The sequence below is a fragment of the Balaenoptera musculus genome, chromosome X (assembly GCF_009873245.2).
Source record: "Balaenoptera musculus isolate JJ_BM4_2016_0621 chromosome X, mBalMus1.pri.v3, whole genome shotgun sequence".
In the NCBI taxonomy this organism is placed as follows: domain Eukaryota; kingdom Metazoa; phylum Chordata; class Mammalia; order Artiodactyla; family Balaenopteridae; genus Balaenoptera; species Balaenoptera musculus.
The window spans coordinates 42,217,573-42,238,972 of NC_045806.1; the positions used below are offsets into that span (position 1 = coordinate 42,217,573).

At 49.7% G+C, this 21,400-nt stretch overlaps 1 protein-coding gene across 3 annotated transcripts in view; it reads right to left on the minus strand.

Annotated features, from left to right (window-relative positions):
• Window positions 1-509: 509 nt before the first annotated feature.
• OTUD5 (OTU deubiquitinase 5) overlaps window positions 510-21,400 on the minus strand; it is a 28,859-nt gene continuing 7,968 nt past the window's right edge. Inside the window, exons 2-9 of one of the 3 annotated variants that reach the window (XM_036839969.1) lie at window positions 17,412-17,502; window positions 9,366-9,430; window positions 9,122-9,278; window positions 8,877-9,025; window positions 5,078-5,281; window positions 3,393-3,594; window positions 3,191-3,304; window positions 510-2,879 (exon numbers count right to left, since the gene is read on the minus strand). In XM_036839969.1, the coding sequence (XP_036695864.1) occupies window positions 2,755-2,879; window positions 3,191-3,304; window positions 3,393-3,594; window positions 5,078-5,281; window positions 8,877-9,025; window positions 9,122-9,278; window positions 9,366-9,430; window positions 17,412-17,502 (1,107 nt within the window). In that variant the 3' untranslated portion in view covers window positions 510-2,754. Of the gene's footprint in view, window positions 2,880-3,190; window positions 3,305-3,392; window positions 3,595-5,077; window positions 5,282-8,876; window positions 9,026-9,121; window positions 9,279-9,365; window positions 9,431-17,411; window positions 17,506-21,400 lie in introns of all 3 variants that reach the window. The other 2 variants (XM_036839967.1, XM_036839968.1) reach the window with 2 other exon arrangements.

The following is a 21,400-nucleotide window of genomic DNA, read 5'->3' on the forward strand; positions in this document are numbered from 1 at the left end:
GACTTGTACTGTCCCAGAAATGAGACCCAGAGTCTGTCACAGGAAGACACACAGATGCTCAAGACACACATGCACTGCTCCAAAGGCAGACATACACTTATGTGATAGAGCCACAGATAGGCAGTGTCACAAAAACAGACATGGATTGACCCAGTCACAGACACACACACACACACACCAGCAGACATGTAGTGTTGTCACTGAAACTGTCCAGAAATAGCTACCCAGAATCTGTCACAGGAATACAAACGGACATCCACCCTATCAGAAAGAAACCACAGATGCACTGTCACAGACAGACCCACACAGACATGCACTTGTCTCAGAAACAGACACAAACTGTCAGAGATAGAGTCCCACACTCAGTCACCATCTGACACACCTGGAAACAAGCCCTTGTCACACACACAACTAGAGAAAGACACTGTGAGATGCACATAGAGACTTGGACTCACCACAGTCTCACACACACACACAAACACCCATAAAGCAAATACACACATGTACTCTCCCTTATTCATCCAACATTTATTAGGGGTCTACTGTAAGCCTGCAAGGCCCTAGAGGGGGTGCAGATATTAAGAGATACACAGATAAGTCAGGCATCATAGCCCTTGCCCAGGAAGTTGACAGTACAGTTACTGGGAAAGGAGTAAAGACATATTTGTAGATAGAGGTGAGAATGTGGACGGGTTCACACAGGACTTCTCAGGAGACCCTCTACCCATCTTGAAAGACAAGGTTGGAGGCTTGGGACAGAGGAAGGGCAAATTCCAGGCAGAGGCCAAGGAAAACTGGACAGAGCGGCAAGATGAAGTAGGCAGGGGCCAAATGGTGCAGAAACTTCAACATTAGGATAATAAATAATACCTGCTAACATTTGAGCTCTCAGAATGTGGCAGGCACTGCGCCGTCATACATTATGTTGACCATATACACTCCTCTCTCAATGCTCACAACCAGAGAGAGCATGAGGTAGTAGACATTAATCACCCCTGTCCTACACATGGGACACTTGAAACTCAGAGAGCCTGTGATTTGACCAAGGCCACACAGTTAGAAAAAGCCGAGGTTTCAAACCAACTCTCCAACACATGTGCTTAACCAGTGGGTTCCACAGAGACACCCTGCAGACAGCCACACCCTCACCTGCAGAACTGGACACACATCCTTCCACAAGGGCCCCATTATTGAGGGACATCAAAGACAACTGACAAAACCTGAGGGCCAGCCATCCTTCTCTGCCTTGGCTTTACCTAGTCTAGGAAGGGCAAGGACAGAAGTGTCAAGAGAACTGGGGAATATGAACAAAAAAAGGTTTAGCTATTCCTCGGTTTCTAAAACCAAGTGTGGGGGGGGTCCCCTCTGGTCACTTCCACTAAACTCATGTTGCTATGAAGCAACCGTTGTGGCTGACCAAAGCATTTCCTAATCAAACAATCACAAGGAAAGAGCAAACATATTGGGGCGAGAGGCAGGCAGAGAAGTTGGAAGTTCAGTCCCTGCCTTTAAGCTCACAGTTCTCTACTCCCATCACACCCCAGGAAATAGAGTGGGCAGGCTACATCCTGTGCCAATACTGAGGCAAGGGCGATGGGCAAAGACAGAGCTTTCTTGGTGGTAACAGGTCCAAAAGCTGGTTTAGTAACCAGTGAATCAAATACGAACAAACTCTGGGCCCCCACAAAGACCCCAATGGAGAGCATACAGCCCTTAGAGGTCAAGCCAAGGTCTGGGCCATCACCGCCTCTGATGAGAGGCTCACCCACCCCCTGTCCCACACAGAACAGAGGCGCTCAGGGGAAACTGACATTTGGTTTTATTGTGCCAAGGACATTACAGATGGCGGATCTTGCTGACACCTGCAGGGCATGGGCGCCCCATCTGCCAAGGCTGCTCCCACCCCCCACACTCAAATCCTGGGCGGCGGCCATGATCCTCAAAGGTGCCCCCCACCCCAAGATTCCAAAAAGACTGGTGGTGGTGGTGGAAGCATAAGGAATGCAGCAAGGTCAGAGTCTCATTGTCCAAAGCCCACTTGACACCTGCCCCCCCCTGCCCTCCCACCCAACCCTGGCTCACACTAGACCGTGCCCACCTCCACAGAGCTGGAGGCCAGGGACATCAATCACATCTTCGTGCCCCGTGGCCTGCCTGCCCCGAAACCAGAGAGATGCCACTTTCATAGAGCCAGTGCTGTTGTCTACATCACTTTTTGATTGGTTGATTTTATAAGATAAAAGTACACTTTAATAAAGAAAAAGTTCAACATTGAAGGCTCAGACATTCTTGGGGTACTGGGAAGGGGATTTTCCCACTTCTTCCTCCCACCTCCCCGGCATCATTTGTGGTGGGGTGACAAGTTTCTGATCTTGGAAGGAATCGGGGACAGGGAGACCTTCCTCTGTCTGAATGTCTCTCCTCAGGGGCTGCCTGGCTGCCAGTTGGTTTGTCTCTGTGTGCCTCTCGCCTACCTTCAGCACCCTTGCCCGAGTCCCCTGTGGAATGCAGGGATGGTGCTGTGCAGGGGGCAACAGGGCACGTCGGCTGGCGAAGAGACAGGTGATGATGGTGGTGGCAGCGATGAGAGGGCGCGCAGGGGTGGGCTAGCCAGAGGGAAGTGGGGAGGAGTGAAAGGAGGGGAGAGAGGGAAGAAGGAAGAAGGCAAGAGGGAAGAAAGCCAAAGAAGGTGGGGTGGCACCAGAGGGCAGGAGTGTGGGGGTTGGGAGATGGTCTCCAGTCTCTGGGTCTCCATCAACTCTTGTCTGGGGGTGGGTCTCTGTGCACTTTGTTTTTCTTCATACTGTCTAGGTATTCCTGTTGGGACACTGCCAGCACCGACGCTAGGATCTCATCATCATCCCAGTCGTTCAGGCCTGCTGGGCAAGAGGAAGGGAAAAAGGATGACAGAGCACTTTAAAGCCTGCCTTCTCTTTGCCCTTTGCTGATCCCTGGCTCTGGAGAGATCCCATTCAGGCCCCCATCATTCTTTTCTCTAAGGAGAAGACTCCTCTGGGCCTACAAAACCCCACTCAGATCTGCCTCTGGGACAGACTCTTGGACCTGAAAAATTCTCTTTTCCTGGGGAGATGGCCAGAGGCCCAAGAAGCCCCCTTTGCAGGACTAGCTGGTTCTTCCATCTCTCCCCAACTCCCAGCTGGCCCCTGGACCCTAGACAGAGGAGGCTTACCAAAGGCAGAGGGGGACATCTGCTGAATGAGGGCCCGGCATTCCAGAGCAGGGTAGAGGGACACGAGGGGAGAAGTAGCCCGGTCGGCCCCTGTCGAGAACTGGCTGCTTGTACCTGGGGCAGATGGACAGTCAGAGGCAGGGCTCAGGACCTAGGCAGGACCTCCTGACCCCTGCATGCTCCCTATCAGCAAGTCACTGACCTGGTGCACAGGGTGAAGGAGGTTTGGCAAGAGCTAAGACAGTGCCTGGGGAAGGGGGCTTGATGCCCAGCTCGGCATGCAGCTCAGGGTGCTCGGGGGACGAGGCTGAACTCCGCTGCCTTGGGGACCGGCTGGTCCACTCCTCCAGACCACTGGAGGCTGCTGCTGTGGCAGAGCTGCACGTGGCGCTGGCTTTCCGGGGCTGCAGTGAGGAAGGAGGAGGAGCTAAGGACCAATACCAGTCGCAACCCTCCTCTGCCCCATCCCCAAAGGGCTCGCTCCCTCCCAGGATCCTGGCTATGATATAGCTTCTACATAGGCCACCACCATTCCTGGTCACACAATGGACCACAGGATGAAGGTAAGCTCTTTTAAAGCCCCTCTCACACCCTTATAGCCAATCTGACAGGAAACCTGTTACCTCCACCTTCAAAATAGATCCAGAATCTATCCCCTTCTCACCCCCTCCCTTGCCAGCACTGTCGTCAGTCACCAGAACTGCTACAGTAGCCTTCTCCTTGTTGGTCACCCTTGCCCCCTAGACTCCGTTCTACACTCAGCAGTCAGGAGGATCCTGTTAAGTCCTAAGTCAGATCCCACTCTTTCTCTGCTCACAACCCTCTCATGGCTTCTGCCTCGTTCACGAAAAAAGCCAAAGTTCTCACCACAGCCCACAAGCCCCTTCCGATCTGGCCCCACCGCCTTCTGACTCCATCTACTACTACATTCTGTTCTGCTACAATGGCCTCCAGGCTGCTTCTGAATCACACCAGGTGTGCACTTACTTCAGGGCCTTTGCTCTAGCTGGCCCTCTGCCTTCCCTGGCATAGGCACTTAATCCCCTCACCTCTGCAAGCTTTTGCTCAAATCTCACCTGCTCTGAGGCCAACCCCGACCATGCTATTTAATACTGTGAACTCCCAGCCCCACTCAGTCCTACTCATCCCCTTTATCCTGCTCTACATCTTTCATCCACACCACCTCTCAATTAATTTATTCATTATGTTTATTTTGTTCCACTCTGCATAAATGTAAGTACCACAAGGACAGGGATCTGGGACTGCCCGGCTCACCAATGTACCCTTATACACTGAGAACAGTGCCTGGCATAGACCTGCAATAAATATTTCTTCAACGAATTACTCAGCTCTTGCCAATGTCTATTAATCACTCTAAACTCCTTGTGATTCCTCAAATGCCTGGCTCCACTGTCATGCCCCACTCCCTGCCCTAAAAGTTCAACCTTTCTGTGTGGAGACTGACCAGAGCCCTCACCTTCACTGGTCTCCCAGCCAGGGTCAAGGGTCCCACTGAGGCATGTGTTTCCCTTAACAGACAGAATCACTGAGGGTGGAGCGGGCCAGACCTGATTTTACATCCTCAGCACAGAGCCTGCCACACAGGAACATTCAGCAAAAGCCTGTCCCTCTGAAACTATCCATGAACCCTGCATGTCACCACCAGTGGCTGCCCTCCCTCACTCCTTAAAAGAGCTAGTTCTGCACAGGCGTTGAGAGTTCTAAGGCACAATGCCAAGACTAAGGCCAAGATGAGGTACAGACGGGGCTGGGAGCTTCCTTCTCTCCCAGATGCCAAAATTGCTTAGTTTTTTTCTGCCTGTTTGTGGGCAGAATGTGGGAATTAACAGGTTCTTAGCCAGGCTAGTGACAGACCCCAGGACCCACCTGGCTGGGGCCACGGACTTGGCGAGCCTGTTTCTCCTGATCCCTCAGCCACTGCAGGTAGGACTCCCGAGCCACCTGCTCCTCAATGGCCTCATTTGTGGCCTCCCAGTCTGTGGCCCGCTTCTTGTCTTCCAGCATCTGCTGTTCAATCCACGACTCCTCCGATGTTTTTATGGCATTCTTCATCAGGGACTGCTCTGCAAACTGCAAGGAGTGGGGGAGGAACAGTGATGTGGGCTGACACTCTGAACTCTGGCCACGAGCCAGAACTGGCTCAGGGAGGTGGGCCCACAGGCCCAGAAGAGAGGAGGCACAAAGGCAGGTACTCTTACTAAGCAACCCCCTGGGCAGGCTGCCTATTCATCAGGGACTGGGGGAAGGCAGGCTTGGGTTGTGGGACATGTCATTCCAAACTCCTATACTCAGAAGCTCTGCTCCCAACCCTAAGACACCTCAACTGAAGTACTAAGTCTGGGGCAGTCGGGTGCTCTCCAGCCAGGGCTAGAATTTAAAGAAGCCTTACCCAGTGACGACTCCGTTGTTGAGGCCCCCCTCACCTATGCCCAGATGGGACAAGGAGAAAAGATCACCCGAGAAGCGAGCTCTGTGTACACAGGGTAGAGGGAGTACTGGGGCATTTAACTGGACAAGACAACAGTGTCAGCATGGTGTGGGGTGCTGTGAGTTGTGGAACACTGTGTGAGAGTGTTCTTTGTCAGGCTGTGAGACATAACAGATCTTTAAAAACGGAATAATGAAAAGTATCAGTGCATATCCCAGGGAATAAATGTGAAGTATCGTTCAGTGAAACTTATTTTAATGCACATATACACACCACACCACCAATGTGTGCGTGCGCTAAGTAATGATGTAAAATGTAATTTTTTACCCATGGATAACAGTCCAAAAAGAATGTAAAACTCTGTTAGAATAAGCCAATTAAAAAATGGGCAAAAAAAATCTAAACACACAACTACGAAGAAGATATACAGATGGCAAATAAGCACGTGAAAAGATGCTCAACACCATTTGTCATTAGGAACTGCAAATTAAAAATGACAAGGTACCCATCAGTTAAAGATATCAGTAAGAACTACAGCTTCATGTAGATACAGTTGGTTACATGTAGAAATATTTCTAGATATGTGTATACACACAGGTTAGTATATACACATATACTTCCTTGCTCTGTCAGCTGAAAGGGCCTAGAAACACGGATACCCCAATAGCAAGGAGCAAACTCAGCACCCAGATGCTGGTTTCTAATAACATTCTCCAATAAAAGGAACTAGGACTCCTCGGAGAAATGGCTGGTTCTAGGAATGGGGCAGGAAATATACAAGGTGAGCCTGGAGCACCTTGTAGTGCCAGAAAGTAAGTATTCAAAACAAAATAAAACAGGGACTTCCCTGGTGGCGCAGTGGTTAAGAATCGCCTGCCAATGCAGGGGACACGGGTTCAAGCCCTGGTCTGGGAAGATCCCACATGCCGCTGAGCAACTAAGCCCGTGCGCCACAACTACTGAGCCTGTGAGCCACAACTACTGAGCTCGCGTGCCACAACTACTGAAGCCCGTGTACCTAGAGCCTGTGCTCCACAACAAGAGAAGCCACTGCAATGAGAAGCCCGTGCACCGCAACGAAGAGGAGCCCCCGCTCGCCACAACTAGAGAAAGCCCACGCACAGCAACGAAGACCCAACACAGCCAAAAATAAATAAATTTTAAATAAATAAATAAATAAAACAAAAACGAACAAACCAAGAAACACCCCCCGCTCCCAAAACACACCACCACAATGATGGGGTTATGTCAGAGACGCAGGAACCAACAAAAAGAGCTCCCAATAGCCAAAATTGGAACAATCTGAGCATCAAAATAAAAATAGTATTGGATTATAACCCAAAGTGTAAAAGTATTAAAGATATACCCATCAGTCCACAATGATATAAATGACTGAATAAATTAGCAATGGAGGATAAGAGACAAATCTCCCTTGCAGAAGAATTCCAAATAATTTATGTAGATACTCTGCTCTCAAGGGGATGGAGTATAATCCCCCCCTTTTTTTTTTTGGGCTGTGCTGTGCGGCTTGTGGGATCTTAGTTCCCCAACGAGGGATTGAAGCCGGGCCCTCGGCAGTTAAAGCACAGAGTCCTAACCAATGGACTGCCAGGGAATTCCCTAACCCCACTTCTTAAGTGTGGGCTGTAAATGACTTCCTTCCAAACAGTACAGCATGGAAAAGGGGGTGGTGTGGGGGAAGAGTAATTTTCACAGTGGAGAAAACTTGATAAACATTACTTCTGCCAGATGATCAAGGTCGACATCAACAGTCATAAATCACGTTCACAGTATACACTGTTGATATGATGTGATGAGAACGGCACTTTACCACTGTGATCCTCCTCCCTGAAACCCACAGCCCCAGTCTAATCATGAGAAAAACATCAGACAAATTCCAAAAGAGAAACATCCTACAATATAGCTGACCAGTACTCCTCAAAACTGTCAAGGTCACCAAAAACATGAAAGCGTGAGAAACCATCACAGACAAGGGAGCCTAAGGAGATATTACGACTTTAGTTAATAATGGTGTGTGAATATTGGTTCATATATTGTAACAAATGTATCACAGTCATCTGATATGTGAATAATAGCAAAAATGTGCGCAAGGGGGAGGAGGGTATATGGGAACTCTGTACTATCTTCTCAATTTTTCTGTAAATCTAAAACTATTCTAAGCAAGTCTACTAAAAAAAAAACTTAGGGCACTCACATTTTTAACAAAAGGAAAAAGAAAAGATACACGTGATCAAACCACAGAAAGTCACGGATGAATCTTAAGTGTACAGTGTTACTTGAAAGAAGCCATTGAAAAAACTACATACTGTATGATTCCAATTATATGACATTCTAGAAAAGACAAAACTATAGAGTCTGTAAACAGATCAAAAACAAGGAAATTCAGAGAAACTGTCACAGAAATATGGTCTTTAGTTAATATATCAATATTGGTTCATTAAGTGTGACAAATACACTATGCTAATACGTTAATCATAGGGGGTATATGGGAATTCTATAATCACAATAATTACATAAATCTAAAACTGTTCTGAGATTAAAAATTTAAAAAACAAAACCAAAAAACCTTTATGTTAGAGGGTGTGCTGGTGTTAGGGTGTGTTTCCTAAAATGAGGCAGGAGCACTTTTTATTTGTAGGAAGTGAAACCTGAATAGAAGATACCAAAATCCCCAGCAGACAACTGTTTATGAGACAGAGAATCAGAATCTGTCAGTGTGTGCTGAGAAAATGTACTGCCACCTTCTGAGCACCTACTAGGCACCAGGCCCAGTGTTAGGCACTTTCTGTATCGGCCAAGCTGCCAGTCAAATTACTTGTACAATCTGCCTTAGGTCCCAAGCCAGTAAGTGGTGGGGCCAGGCCTACACTCCAAGTCTCTGTGACCATAGCTGTCTGTACCTGCTGAGGTTCGGAGGAGGATCCATGTGGGTGCCAAGACACCCAGACCAAGCCCTGGCTCACAGTTCCCAAGTGTGACTCCATATCCCAAAATGCCAACCCTTAACAGGCACAAAAGATGGGTAAGCCAGCTCAGACAGGCAAACCAAGACCACAGAATGAGCCCTGAGAGATCACCTTGGGTAGAGGTGAGACCTTACGGGCGACTCAGAGAGGGGACAGGATATTTTTGTGGGCTAGGGGCAAAACTGAAACTCCAACAGAGATTTCTGGTCTCTATATCCAGCATCCATTCTGGGCACGGGGACCTGCTTACCCCCGGTTTGAATGATGGCAGGCCCAATCCCACGCCAATGGTGGCCTTGTTAGGATTCACCACTGAATTGTAGTGGATATTCCGATGGTAGCTGACACGGATGGGTTCATCCTCATTTTGATGGATCCCGTGGAATGTGTTGATGGGTTCTGCAGAGAAAGAGAAGGAGGGAGCATCCACAAAGGGCTGGGTGGGGCAGGCTCGGACCAGGCGTGATCAGTCGCTCACCAACACCACAGAAGTACCTGTGCTGTATTGGTACACCTCCACGGGCCGGTTGTACATCTCTGCCATGGCCTGCATCTCAATGTGGTTGCCATGGCAGTTGTTTTTCCGCTTCCGGTTGATGTAGGTGGTAAAGTCCTCTGTGACATAGTTAGAGAAGTAGTCGGCATTCTTCATCTGCAGAACAGATCAGAGGAGCAAGCTCTATGTGGAGAAGAGATCCTCCCACTCTGCCCCCGCCCCAAGGTCTCTGCAAGGTCTCACCAGATAGTCCATGCAGTGCTTTCGCACAACCTCATGCATGTCCTGGTCTCCATACACCTGGTCAGCTGTGGGGACAGAAGGAGAGGCTGGGGTCAGAGCTGCCACCAAAGAAGAGTTCTGAGTCACAGAACATCCTTGCGGGTGGAGGGCTGGGGGCCAGGGAAATGCCCTTTCCTACCCTAAGGCATGGAGAGTTCTTGGCCTTGTGGGCTGGAATAGGGTCATGAAAAAAGAGGCAGGCAGGGACAGTCTTTAAGAACAAGAGTACAGGTAAGAGGGACACAACCACAGGCCTCTTGGGCAGATGACTTTGTCAACAAACATTTTAAATCCCTAAGTGGCCTTAAGTACCATCAATTCCACATACACCCCCTTCACTTTTCACATGAGGAAACGGAGGCTCGGGGAGTTTGTGGCTTGACCAAGGTCACATAGAAGTCAAGTCTGTGACAGATTCAATTCTAGAATTCAGTTTCCTGACTCTCAGGAGTCAGTATGGCCTTTATAAGGTTAAAAAAAAAAAAAGGAAAGGAAAGGAAAAGAAAAACAACTGGGCTCTAAGCCCAATTCTGCTAGGTACTAGTGAGCAAAATGACCACAGGCAAATGACCCAAGTGTTCTGACCTTCATATGCCTCACGTGTAAAATGGGATGGAGCTGGATGACTTCCTGGCAGGCCTCTCGTGGGATTAATGAGATAATAGGTGTGAAGTGACTAGCACTGGGTTTGGGACAGAGCAGTCACTCAGAGCCCCCTTTCCTGTAGTGGGGCCTGAACGTGCAGTACTGTGAAGGTGATAGAGGTGCGTAAAATCCTGCCCCCATCCGCAAGAAGCATGTAGTCTATAAGAGAGATAAGACACATATGCACCTAACTTAAGCTTAATTCAGAAAAGGCAGCCTGTGGCCCAAATGGTCCAGGCATTATAGGGTTTTGGTCACAATAAGAACTAGGCTCCCTCTGCCTCACTTAAGGATGTTCACACATGCTGTTCCCTTTTTAAGACATCATTTCCATCCTCCTTGTCTGCCTACTTGTCAAACAGCAATGTATTCTTAAAACAGGTCCCCACCCTCCAGAGCACCTCTATCACCAGATTTATCAAAGGTGCGTACAGACTTCATCTGCCTGATCACACTGGGTTCCCACTGAGGGCAGAGGGCAGTTCACATCCAAGTCCACCCCCAGCTCAGAGCCTGATGCAGTGCAAGAAATTGGCAACAGTTTGCTGAGGGGATGGGAAGGCTGGGGGAGCCGGGGAGCCTTCTCCCTGAGAAATTAAAGTGGGCTTGACGATGAGGCACGCCTTATGTCCACTGGCTAAGACGAAGAGGGAATTTCCCTTTGTCTCCCCGGAGGACCGTTGCTCTGACGGGATCTCCCTGGGGCACTGGGGCAGGTCCCGCAGGGAACACTGCAGAGTTCTTCCATGACAGCCAGTCTACCTCTGTGAAGAATCGCCAGAAGAACGCCTTCGCTGCCCTCCCCTTCCTTCCCTGGAGGGTTATGTGAGATACGGAGAAAAAGGCCACTCTGAGATAGAAAACGGGACCCATGCCTGTCTCACGTCCTCATGGAGGTGCAGAGACCTGAGAGGGATGGGGAGTGGGGGCTGTGAAGGCGGGAAGGGGTAGCCCCTTCACCGATGTAAACAAGGATGTGGGTTCTGCGGCCACACTCTCCCCCGCCCCACCCCCCAGCGGCACTTCCAGCAAGTCACATGCCCGGTGCACAGGCTGGGGGCCCCCTGCTGCTGCCTTTCTTAGAAGCCAGGACCACAGAACCCACTGTGGCTGCCGGAGCTGCCCGTGGAGCTATTTCTGTAGAATAAACTTGGGGTGCCAAAGAGGCAGTGCTGTCAGCAGCTGCAGTAAACAGGAACTGAGATAGGAATGAAGGGGTTAAAAAATAGGGGTTGGTCTGTCAGGCTCAGGGAGGTGGCTGAGATGTTCCTAGGGAAGGGTCAACAGGCGTTTCCAGGCCTGGGAGGTAGATCTACCCGACCTAGATGCCAGATGCAAGACGTTGCGGGAAAGAGGGGAGGCTGTGGACAGGGAAGGGAGCTGGGGGAGAACCTTCCCATGAGGGTCCCCCCATTGCCCTGTCACTGACTCCTTTGCCTGACAGAAAGGCTCTTCTGCCTCCTAGCTATGTGGCACTGGAAAAGGCCTTTAACCACTCTGGGCTGCAATGTCCTTATCCATAAAGTGGGGGAGAGTAACTCCTCTTCCTCTCATGGGGCGTTGTTAAGACTACAGGGGATGGTCTTGCGAACACCTAAAGCATACTAGGTGTTCAAGAGACAGGGCTCCGTTTGTCATAAGGAGGACGATGACTCCTTCAGATAGCTAGCCGCCCACAAGTCAGCTAGAATGTCACCGGAACCACTTATTAAGCCCTTCCTCATTTCTGTTGCACTTCATCAGCCAGAGGAAAGCCCCAAACTCGAAGTCTAGGTTGTCCCTTCTCATGAAGGCAGAACTGGTTCTCTACCTTTGCTGAATCCAGAGGTCCACAAGCCTACATTCTGTGCCTGTAGTTCAAATCTTTAGCAACCAAATAGGCCTCACAAAATGGGTTCCTTACGTATGGGCAAAGTATGACCTTCTCTACTTATCTATAAAATGTAAAATATCACCTTCTCTACGGTACGTGTATTTAATCACAGCTTTTGGGAGGGGGGAACCCACCTCACTGGTTATAAGATGCACCCTAGTTTGGGGATCATCAACGTGGAAGAAAGTGTGCATCTCTGAACCAAGGAAACAGAGCAGCAGTACCTTGCCAATGAGGGAGAGTAGAAGGATCTTTTGAATGACATAAGGCAGGAAAAACACCCAGTGCAGGGCTAAGAACACAGAAATCCTCACTCAGGAGATGCTTGTCTGATTTTGCCAGCCCTACCTCTGTCCTGCAGAAAGCCCTCCTCCTCCCGAGAAGGTGGCACATGGAACCAGGGGCTGAGTTGGATTTCCCTGTGGGGTCCAAGGTGGAGGGAAAGGGCCCAATGGTCCTGCAGAGGTAGGGGAATTCACAGCACTTGTTTTGATAGAAACCGAAACTCCTCCTCTTGCTGACACTGCACTTGTGGGCAATCTGCACCTGCTCTCCCCTCCCAGAGTCCAGCTGGAAGGGGGTCCCCACTACCTCACCTCTGTCCCCAACCCAAATAGGGCTCAGAAATCCTCAGTACAATACTACAATTGGTTCCACCAAGGCCTTTTCACATTCTAACTCATTCCATTCTTACCCCAAAAAACCCTACTTTACACAGGACAGATACTGAGGTACAGAAATGTGGCATAGTTGGCCCAAGGTCACACATTTGGGAGGTTGAAGGAGAGGCCAGGCTTTCAAGGAGTAACTGGTAACTTCAAGCACTGATGCCCCAGGTGACATTACCACCACTCCCAATCCAGCTATCACCTTAGCCACCTGACTCCCTAGGCCAGGCCTGATCCTGACTGCCTCAGTTTCCCCACCAGCACAAGCAGGAATCAGCTGGAACGCAAGAAAGGCCTTAGAGTGGGCAGAGATTACAGAAATCAGAGGCTGTACCCCTCACTAGGGCCACAGAGGTCAGCATGAACTTTCCCTCCCCACACCTTACTTCTGTCCTTTCTCTGAGCATACAGAGACACCAGCATAGAAATGCATATGTGCATGCACACAGCCAGCAGATCCTGCCAAAGATGTTCCCTGAGGCCAAATACCCACACAACAACCCTCACAACTGCAGAGAACTATCGCATCCAACAAGTAGATGCCCTTGCCACCAACCGGGAAAGACTGAAGGCTGGACAAGATACGAGGCTGTACAAACTGAGGACCCCTCCACACCTCCTTCCTAACCTTTGCCAGGGGGCCTGATGGGAGGGGGGAATAGCCAATGGCTCTAACAGACTTGTCTCAACCTCCCTCCCCTGCTGCCTGGGGGAAGGTCCCCCAAAATGTAGTCACTATTTGTTGAGGAATTATGTGGAAGAGCAAGACAGGAGAGCCTGGACTCTCTAAAGAGCTTAAGGGGAACTTCCTTGGAGGTCCAATGGTAAGACTCCATGCTGCCACTGCAGGGGGCATGGGTTCAATCCCTGGTCGGGGAACTAAGATCCCACATACTGCATGGTGCAGGCAAAAAAAATAGTAATAAAAATTTTTTAAAAATAAATAAAGAGTTTAAGTACAAGGCCCTACAATTTGTTTTAGAGGCACCTGGGGATTACCTCCCTACCAGGCTGCTGCCTGCCTGCCTGCCTACCTGCCTGCTGGAAGAGCCACAGCGAGCTCCACTGAGGACAGAAAAGGAAGCTTGGTGTGTGCAGGGAAATCTAAAAACAAACCACACAAATGTGTGTACAAAGCAGTAGGGGGAAACAGGACCTGCTTTATTCCCTGCTTCTCTCCTGGCCCAGTGGGAACCCTGGCCCCACTGAGGAGATGAACCCAAAAAAAGGCCTCACCTGCCTGTCAAGCAGCTGTGGTGCATACCTGGCCTGTGGCCCCAGCTACCCCAACTGGCACACCCTCAGCAGGGGAGACAGCAGAACTCAGCCCTCTCAATACCCTGGTCTCTGAGATGCCTGCTCCTCTACTCAAGAATGCCCACTGCAGGACTTCCCTGGTGGTCCAGTGGTTAAGAATCCGCCTTCCAATGCAAGGGATGTGGGTTCGATCTCTGGTAGGGGAACTAAGATCCCACATGCCGCAGGGCAGCCTGCATGCCACAACTAGAGAGCCCGCGCGCCGCAACGAAAGATCCCGTGCGCTGCAACTAAGACCCGACGCAGCCATAAATAAATAGACAGATAGATAGATAAATAAAATGCCCATTGCAAAGATGGGAACACTGAAGGAGGCAGGGCAGAGAGAGGTCAACAGAAGCTGGTGTACATGGTGGCCCATGGGATTCTTCTCCTCCTGGCTTGGTTCAACCTCAAACACCAATGTTCTGATACTGGCTGTGTGACCTAGAAAATAAGGCCCTGACTATCTCTTAAGGCCTATTTCCCTTTTATAGAAGAGTCAAAATTGATCTAAGATCCATTCCTCCAATGCTGATAGTCCATGTTCCAAGGCCAAAAGGTCCAGAGCAGTGGGCCTCGCTAATGTTTCTGGGCCCCATCACTGTAACATGCACAGTCCCAACTATATCCCCATGGCCCACGCAGACACATGCACATGTGGCTGCCACTCTGCCCACAGAGGCCGAGGCCAAGGCCAAGACCAGGGCCAGGGCCAGAGGTTTTTGCTGAGTCAAAGCCATACAGAGAGAGGGAGGGAAGAGAGATGCAGACTCACGTTTCCAGGAGGAGGTTATCTGAGCACAGCAGGGGCAGGGTGGACCACAGGATACCTCTGGGACCCAGGCTGCCAATTCCACTCCACCCAAGCCTGTGCCAATGCTCACCAGTTCCCAACAGGTGGTGGTGGAAAAGAGAACTGGGCACAAGCAGTGGATATTGGTTCACACTGGGGACACCCAGACCTCAGAGGTAAAACAGAGGGTAGAAACCCACCTGCCTCAGGATTCCTAAGAGTAGAGGACCACAGGATCCTAGTTGGAAGAAGTAAGACCCAGAGAGGTCAAGGAAAAAAGCCAAGGTCACCCAGCCAGTTGACAGCTAAGCTAAGAAGCTAGGGCTTCCCTAAGGTCATAGAAAGAATGTGTCCTTTGGACACCTCTCGGTTCCCATGCAGTTCTGCCACTAATGACCCTGAGCATGTCACTTCCCTTTCCTGAGCCTCAATCTTCTCACCTGTCTCATGGGATAATGATCGCAATTTTGCAGGTGAACCTGAAGCACCCTGAGGAATGCCTAGCAATCAGTCGGGGTCAAGGAATGACAGAGTGGTCTCTATTTTGGTCCCCCCTCCAACTCCAGCCCTCAGTTACGTGGTCCTTCTACTATTCAATATGTGGCGGCCTGTAGCCCTTCTCACCAGAGTCTAGGGTAACTACCACCTGTCCCTGTCCCAAGCTAGGCTGGAAGCAGAGGGTCAGCAGCAGAAAGCTTGAAGATAAAGTCCCCTTCCCAGGCACATGTCCTGTGCACTCTGCCCCAGGGAAACCTCCAGGTCAGGCCTAGAGGCCCAGGGGTCATGTACTTCTCAGGGAGAGGCTGTGGGGCTTCTGAGGTTTTACGAAGAAAACCCAAGGGCAGCCCAGTCAGAGGAAATGTGTAGCCATAGTGCTGATAGGGAAAGGCCTTCAACCTGTCATGGTCAGCTCTTCCTGTAAGCTTAGGCCCCTTACTGGAAGGCCCCAATGAGGGGGAAGGGTCAGAAGGTGTTTGGGGGGAACAGCTAGATGGACACACACTTAAATTTTGTTCTTGACATGGGTTACTGCCAAGCCAGGTCCTCACCAGGCCCAAGGTCTGCCTCAAAGACCACCCAAGACCCAGATGCCCAGCTGCATTCTCTGACCCTCACTCCACCAGCAGCCTTGCTTACCCCACATTCAACCTAAGGTCTCGGCACAGGCCTAACACCTAATGGGCCCCCACCTCTTCTTTCTTTGCCTTCCTTTGGTCCAAGATGCCCCCAAACCTAGCTCTTTCTCTAGGAAACATCCCAGGGAGAACATGGACTTGAGCCACAGGGATAGGAAGGTTGGAGTTTTCCCAGCCCAGCAGATTCCATTGCCTGAACCTCTTCTGCTTGGTAGAATAGGGAGGCAACCACTCACCCCACCTAACTTTCTTTCACCCACTCAAACATTTGTGGCTCTGAGGCACCACTAATAATAGCATTCAAGCTTTATCAATGCTATTGTTCCATGAGAGTCTACCAAGTCAGGCACTAAAGGGATTTACTAAAGCAATCTCATTTAACCATTATAACACGACATCTTTTAGCCTCATGGTACACAGGTACCTGAGATACAGAAAACAGGCTCAGGGAAAAAAAGAGGTGCTTGCCCAGGGGCACACCACCAATCAGTGGTAGAGCCAGAAGTGGAGCCTGAGTCAGTCCAGCCCACCAACAGACATGAAGGGTCTGCACAGACTAAGAGAATAGCAGACCCAGAAGGGATTCAATGAGCCCTTCAGAATCAACACCATTCACAGATGGGAAAATGGAAGTTATGAGTCAGGGGGAGAGCTAGAAGAAAGGGCTTCTGACTCCCAGCTCAAAGCCCCTATTGGAGGGCACTTTTCCTTGGGAGATATCAGAGCTCCAAAGGGAGGATCAGATCACACTCCCAGCTTCCCTTGGACACCAGCACAGGGCCTCACAATTGCTCGTTGAGTCAGAGATTCAGAGCCAGAGAAGCTTCAAAGATCTAGCTCAGACTGGATAGTAGATGGTATTAAGGAATTATTTTGTTACGTATGATAATGGCATTTTTGTTATGCTGAAAGAGAAAAAGAGGGCCCTTATCTGTCAGAGAAACATACAGAAATATTTACGAATGAGATGATCCATGATGGGGTTTTGCTTTAAAAATACTCGTTTCAGAAGAGTAAAAAAGAGTGGGTGGGGTAGTGATGAAACAAGGCTGGCAATATGTTAACGATTATTTTGAAGATGAATGATGGGTACATGAGGGTTCACTATTCTTCTTTCGTGTAAGTTTAAAAAAAGTTCTATGATTCCAGGGTGACAGCTGTGTGCTGCAGTTAAGAGGCCTCAGACTAACCTACCCCAGACTCCGACTCCCGACTGTTCTATGTACTCTCTGACCCTAGGTAAGTCATTCCCTATTTCTGAGATACTTTTCTCATCTAACAACTGGAAGCAATAGTCCTACACTTACCTAGCTTGGAGGAGAATTAAAAGGGTTTCCTGTAGTGTCTGACAGAGCAATCTGTCCCTAAGTAATGTTATTTTCTTTATCACTATTATTGCTGTTATTACTCTCATACCACCATACTGCCTCATGACTGAGGGCTAGAGGCCAGACACTAACTTGAGGCTGGGGCCTGGAGTCCCTAAAAGACCAGCTAACTCTGCCCCCAACCCTGTCACACGGGTTACTCCTGACAACTGGGACACAGCTCAGGGGCAGCCCTAGGCCCTTGAAGGCTGAGGCAGAGACTCACCTACAGCCCGGAAGAGACAGGCGCCGTCCTCCTTCATCTGCTTGATGATGAAGCCCTTCTTGTCTCGCAGGGCCTTTTCAAACCAGTGCTCCTGCTGGAGGGAAGAGGTGGGGGTCAGCAACAGGAAAGGCCTGTACCCTCGCCCCAGGGCCCTGCCCCTGAGCTCGCAAGGGGCCCAGATGATTGGCTGAGAGGACAATGGGCAGGGTCCAGTTCTCTGCCCTGCTTGACAACTCTGTGCATGTGCATGTGAAGCAGGAGGAGACCCTTTCTTTCAGGGAATCAGTCACTGTGTGAGCAGAAGACTTGCTCCCAGAGGGGTCTCAGCTGTCCTGAGAGCAGAAGCCCCATCTGTATTCTGACCACTGCTGACCACGCTGGGAATCCAGTGCTGGGCCTTCCCCTAGGCAGCCAGAGGCCCAGACCCAGCAAGTGCCTGGGGGGAGAACCTGGCTCTACCTCAAGGAGTTTCACCTGGGGACCCTCTAGTCACTTAGGGTAGGGGAGATGTTTAGGAGGGAGTGACTGGCGGGAGTCCAGTTCCTGAGCTCCACATACAGCTAGGGAATTCCAAGATATACTGTATAAGGCAAAACATATGCAAAGTATGACCTCACTTGTGATAGAACACATTTAACATATATATATGCATATGTATACAAACACACATGCACACAAAGTTGGGAAGACTTTACACAACAAAATATTATCCCTAAATGTTGGTATTACAGGTGATTTTACTTCACCACCTCCTTTATAAGAGGTATACAACACCTTACCCAAAATTCCAAACTTCTAAAAGCTTTTAAAACCAAGTCTTTATCTAACTCATTTAGCATCACAATCCGACCTGAGTTGACAAGAACTCATTTATTCCACTTAGAGGCGAATATTCAAACATTTCTATGCAGAAACATTCAGGTGTTTGACTATGAGGTGCAGCTATAGACCCCACGGGAGGTGTTACATAATACACAGTACACATACCAGGTGACTTTCCTAAGTTCTGAAATTTTTCTGAATTCCAAAGTACAGCTGGCCCTAAAGGTGTGGGGTTAAGTGAATCTGTGCAAGTGTGTATTTTCAGATGTTTTTAAAAAAAATAATGGAGAGGGACTTCCCTGGTGATCCAGCAGTTGAGACTCCACGCTTCCACTGCAGGGGGCATGGGTTCAATCCCTGGTCAGGGAACTAAGATCCCGCATACCGCCTGGCATGGCCAAATACGAATGAATGAATGAATAAATGAATAAATAAATAAATAAATAAATAAATAAAGGAGAGATGAACAGGCGGAACATATAGGATGTTTAGGGCAGTGAAACTATGCTACATACTGTAACGGTGGTTACATCATTATACATTTATCCAAACCCATAGAGTGTACAACACTAAGAGCAAACCCTAATGTAAACTATGGGCTTTGGGTGATTATGATGTGTCCATGTAGGTCCAATGATTGTAACAAATGTACCACTTTGGTGGGGGACACTGATTATGGGGGAGGCTCTGAATGTGTGGGGGGGCAAGGGGTGTATGGGAACTCCCTGTACCCCCTGCTCAATTTTGCTGTGAACCTAAAACTGCTCTAAAAAATAAATCTATTAAAAAATAATGTCCAAGTGTCACTTAAAACATGTTTTCCATCTCAAAACAAAACAAACCAGAAGCAGGAGATCTTTCCCAGCCTCCTCGCGCCATCTGCTGGCCACCAGAAGAAGCCAGCCTGAGCCCGCATCAGGCCTAGGGACCAGAAATCCCAAGGCTGCTCCTTGGGGACACGACCCAGCCTAGGGATTTACAGGATCTGGGCTAATGCCAATCAGACAGAGAAGGTCACCTCTCTGCAGGCCATTTTTAGCCAGCTCAGGTGAGAGGAATTCCTGGCAAAGTAGGAAGCACAAGGTTTAGAGGCTAAAAAGCTCTGGGTTCCAACCCCAGCTCTGTCACTCACTTGTTGCATGAGTTCAGGTAAGCTACCTGAACTCTCCAAGCCTCAGCCTATCAAACGGGGGATATGTGATCTGCCCGACAGCTGTCAAGAGGTTCAGAGGAGCTTCAGGACTTGAAAAGGCTTTCTAAACAACAAACCATGCACTGGTGAGGTGGTCATCAGTAACAAAAGAAGGGGCAAGACTAGCACAGACAGAGATGACGTACAACTGAGAGGCCCTCAGAAAGTCCCAGGTGAGTGGCTACACAGCAGGGGATGAAGAGAGGGTGACAAGGGAACAGCCAGTAGCCCCACCATCAGGGCCCACACACCAGGAAGGTGTGGCTGGCTTTCCAGAGATGACAAAGGCACCTGGAAGCTCTTAATGGGCTTCCACAGCACAAACTCTTGTTTGTGTACAACATTCCAGCAGTCCAGGTGTCCCTCCTGCCCTGAGGCTGTCACACTGGACTGGCCTACTCCAGCCAGTTCCCCTATCCCTGACCTGCAGGGTCAGCCATCTCCCAGCACCATGGCGCCTGCCCTAGCCAGGGGTCTTCAGCAGGGAAGCTGCAACTATGACTACAACCCCAGACTGGACAGAAGTAGTTCTAAAAAAGCAGGGCACACAGCAACCTCCTGCCCTCAAGTATGGGGGGAAAAGAGATCGAGAGGGGACAGGGGATCAAAGAGGACGAGAGTGGCTCCTACTTATTCATCCAACAAAGGTTCACCAGGCAGCTACTAAGTCAGACCCTGGGCTGGCAATGAGGACAGAAAAATGAATCAAATTTGGTCTCAACCTCGATAAATTCATAAACTGCTAGAGGGGTGGGGAAACAGGCAATGTCCACACTGAAGTGTGAGCAAAGGCTTTGAAAGAGGTGAACACAGGGGTGCTGTGAAACAGAGGAAGGGACCTGGCCAGTCATTAAGGCTGGCACTTGAGAGGAGGTGCCACCTGAGTAAAGGAGTAAAACACCAAGACCTCCAGAAACGCTTGTTAATTGGATAAGAGATCACTTCTGTCACTCCAGGGATGCCAGAGGCCCAGCAATGAGTTCAGCAGAGCTAAAGTCCTGGATAGGACTAGGCAAGTAAGCAGGGCAAGGCCAAGAAAAAAGATGAATTCATATTAGCCGAATGCCTGCCCATGCCAGGTGCCAGATGCAAAAGGTGACCTCATTTAACTGTCCTTACCACAGCTCAGGTGGCAGGAAGCATTATCTTCATTTTACAAAGGCAGAAAGGAACTGGGGTTTGGGCACCAGCAAAGCCTAGTGTAAAGGCCACAAGAGAAGCCTCATGAGTCACAGCATGGAGATGTACCTGGCAGCCCATTTGGGAAAATCCTGATTTGTCCTTAAAGATTAAGAACGCCTGAGCATTCCCCTTGCACAAGCAAGGCTTTGGTACTGGGGCAGCCAGACTGGCATTTGGGCCTGGATCTGGAGGCCAGACCACTAGCCACCCACTGCCTTTGGCACCAGCAGCCTTTAAAGCAGGCTCTGGCTGAAACCCCTTCTCTCTCTCCCTCTGCGGGAAGAAAACAGGGAGGTCATGGTCCTGGGCTCCAAAAAGAGCTTAGAGTCCCAAGAGCTCAGAGCACAGTCTTTTCCTCTCCCCAGCTGGACAGGAGCCTCCAAGGAAGGCGCCAACTTGAGAGTCGTTTAGGAAAATGGCCCAGGAAGGAAGGGATGGCGGGAGTGAAAGGTGGGAGCTGGCCCAGCCATAAGCTACATCAATGTCCAGGCCTAAGAAAGTCAAATCCAGACCCTGGGACTTCCCTGGCGGTCCAGTGATTAAGATTCTGTGCTTCCACTGCAGGGTTCGATCCCTGGTTGGGGAAGTAAGATCCCACATGCCATGCAGCACAGTCAAAAAATTAAATAAAAAAAAATAAATAAAATAAAATAAAAATACAAAAAGTCCAGACCCTGAATCTTCCAAGCCCACTGCTGAACCTGTGGGTGACTCCCTCCACATCTCTGAGCCTCCACAAAGGGGCTGGGCAAAGCTCTCTGACATCAGGGGATCCAAGGTGCAAGACTGCAAC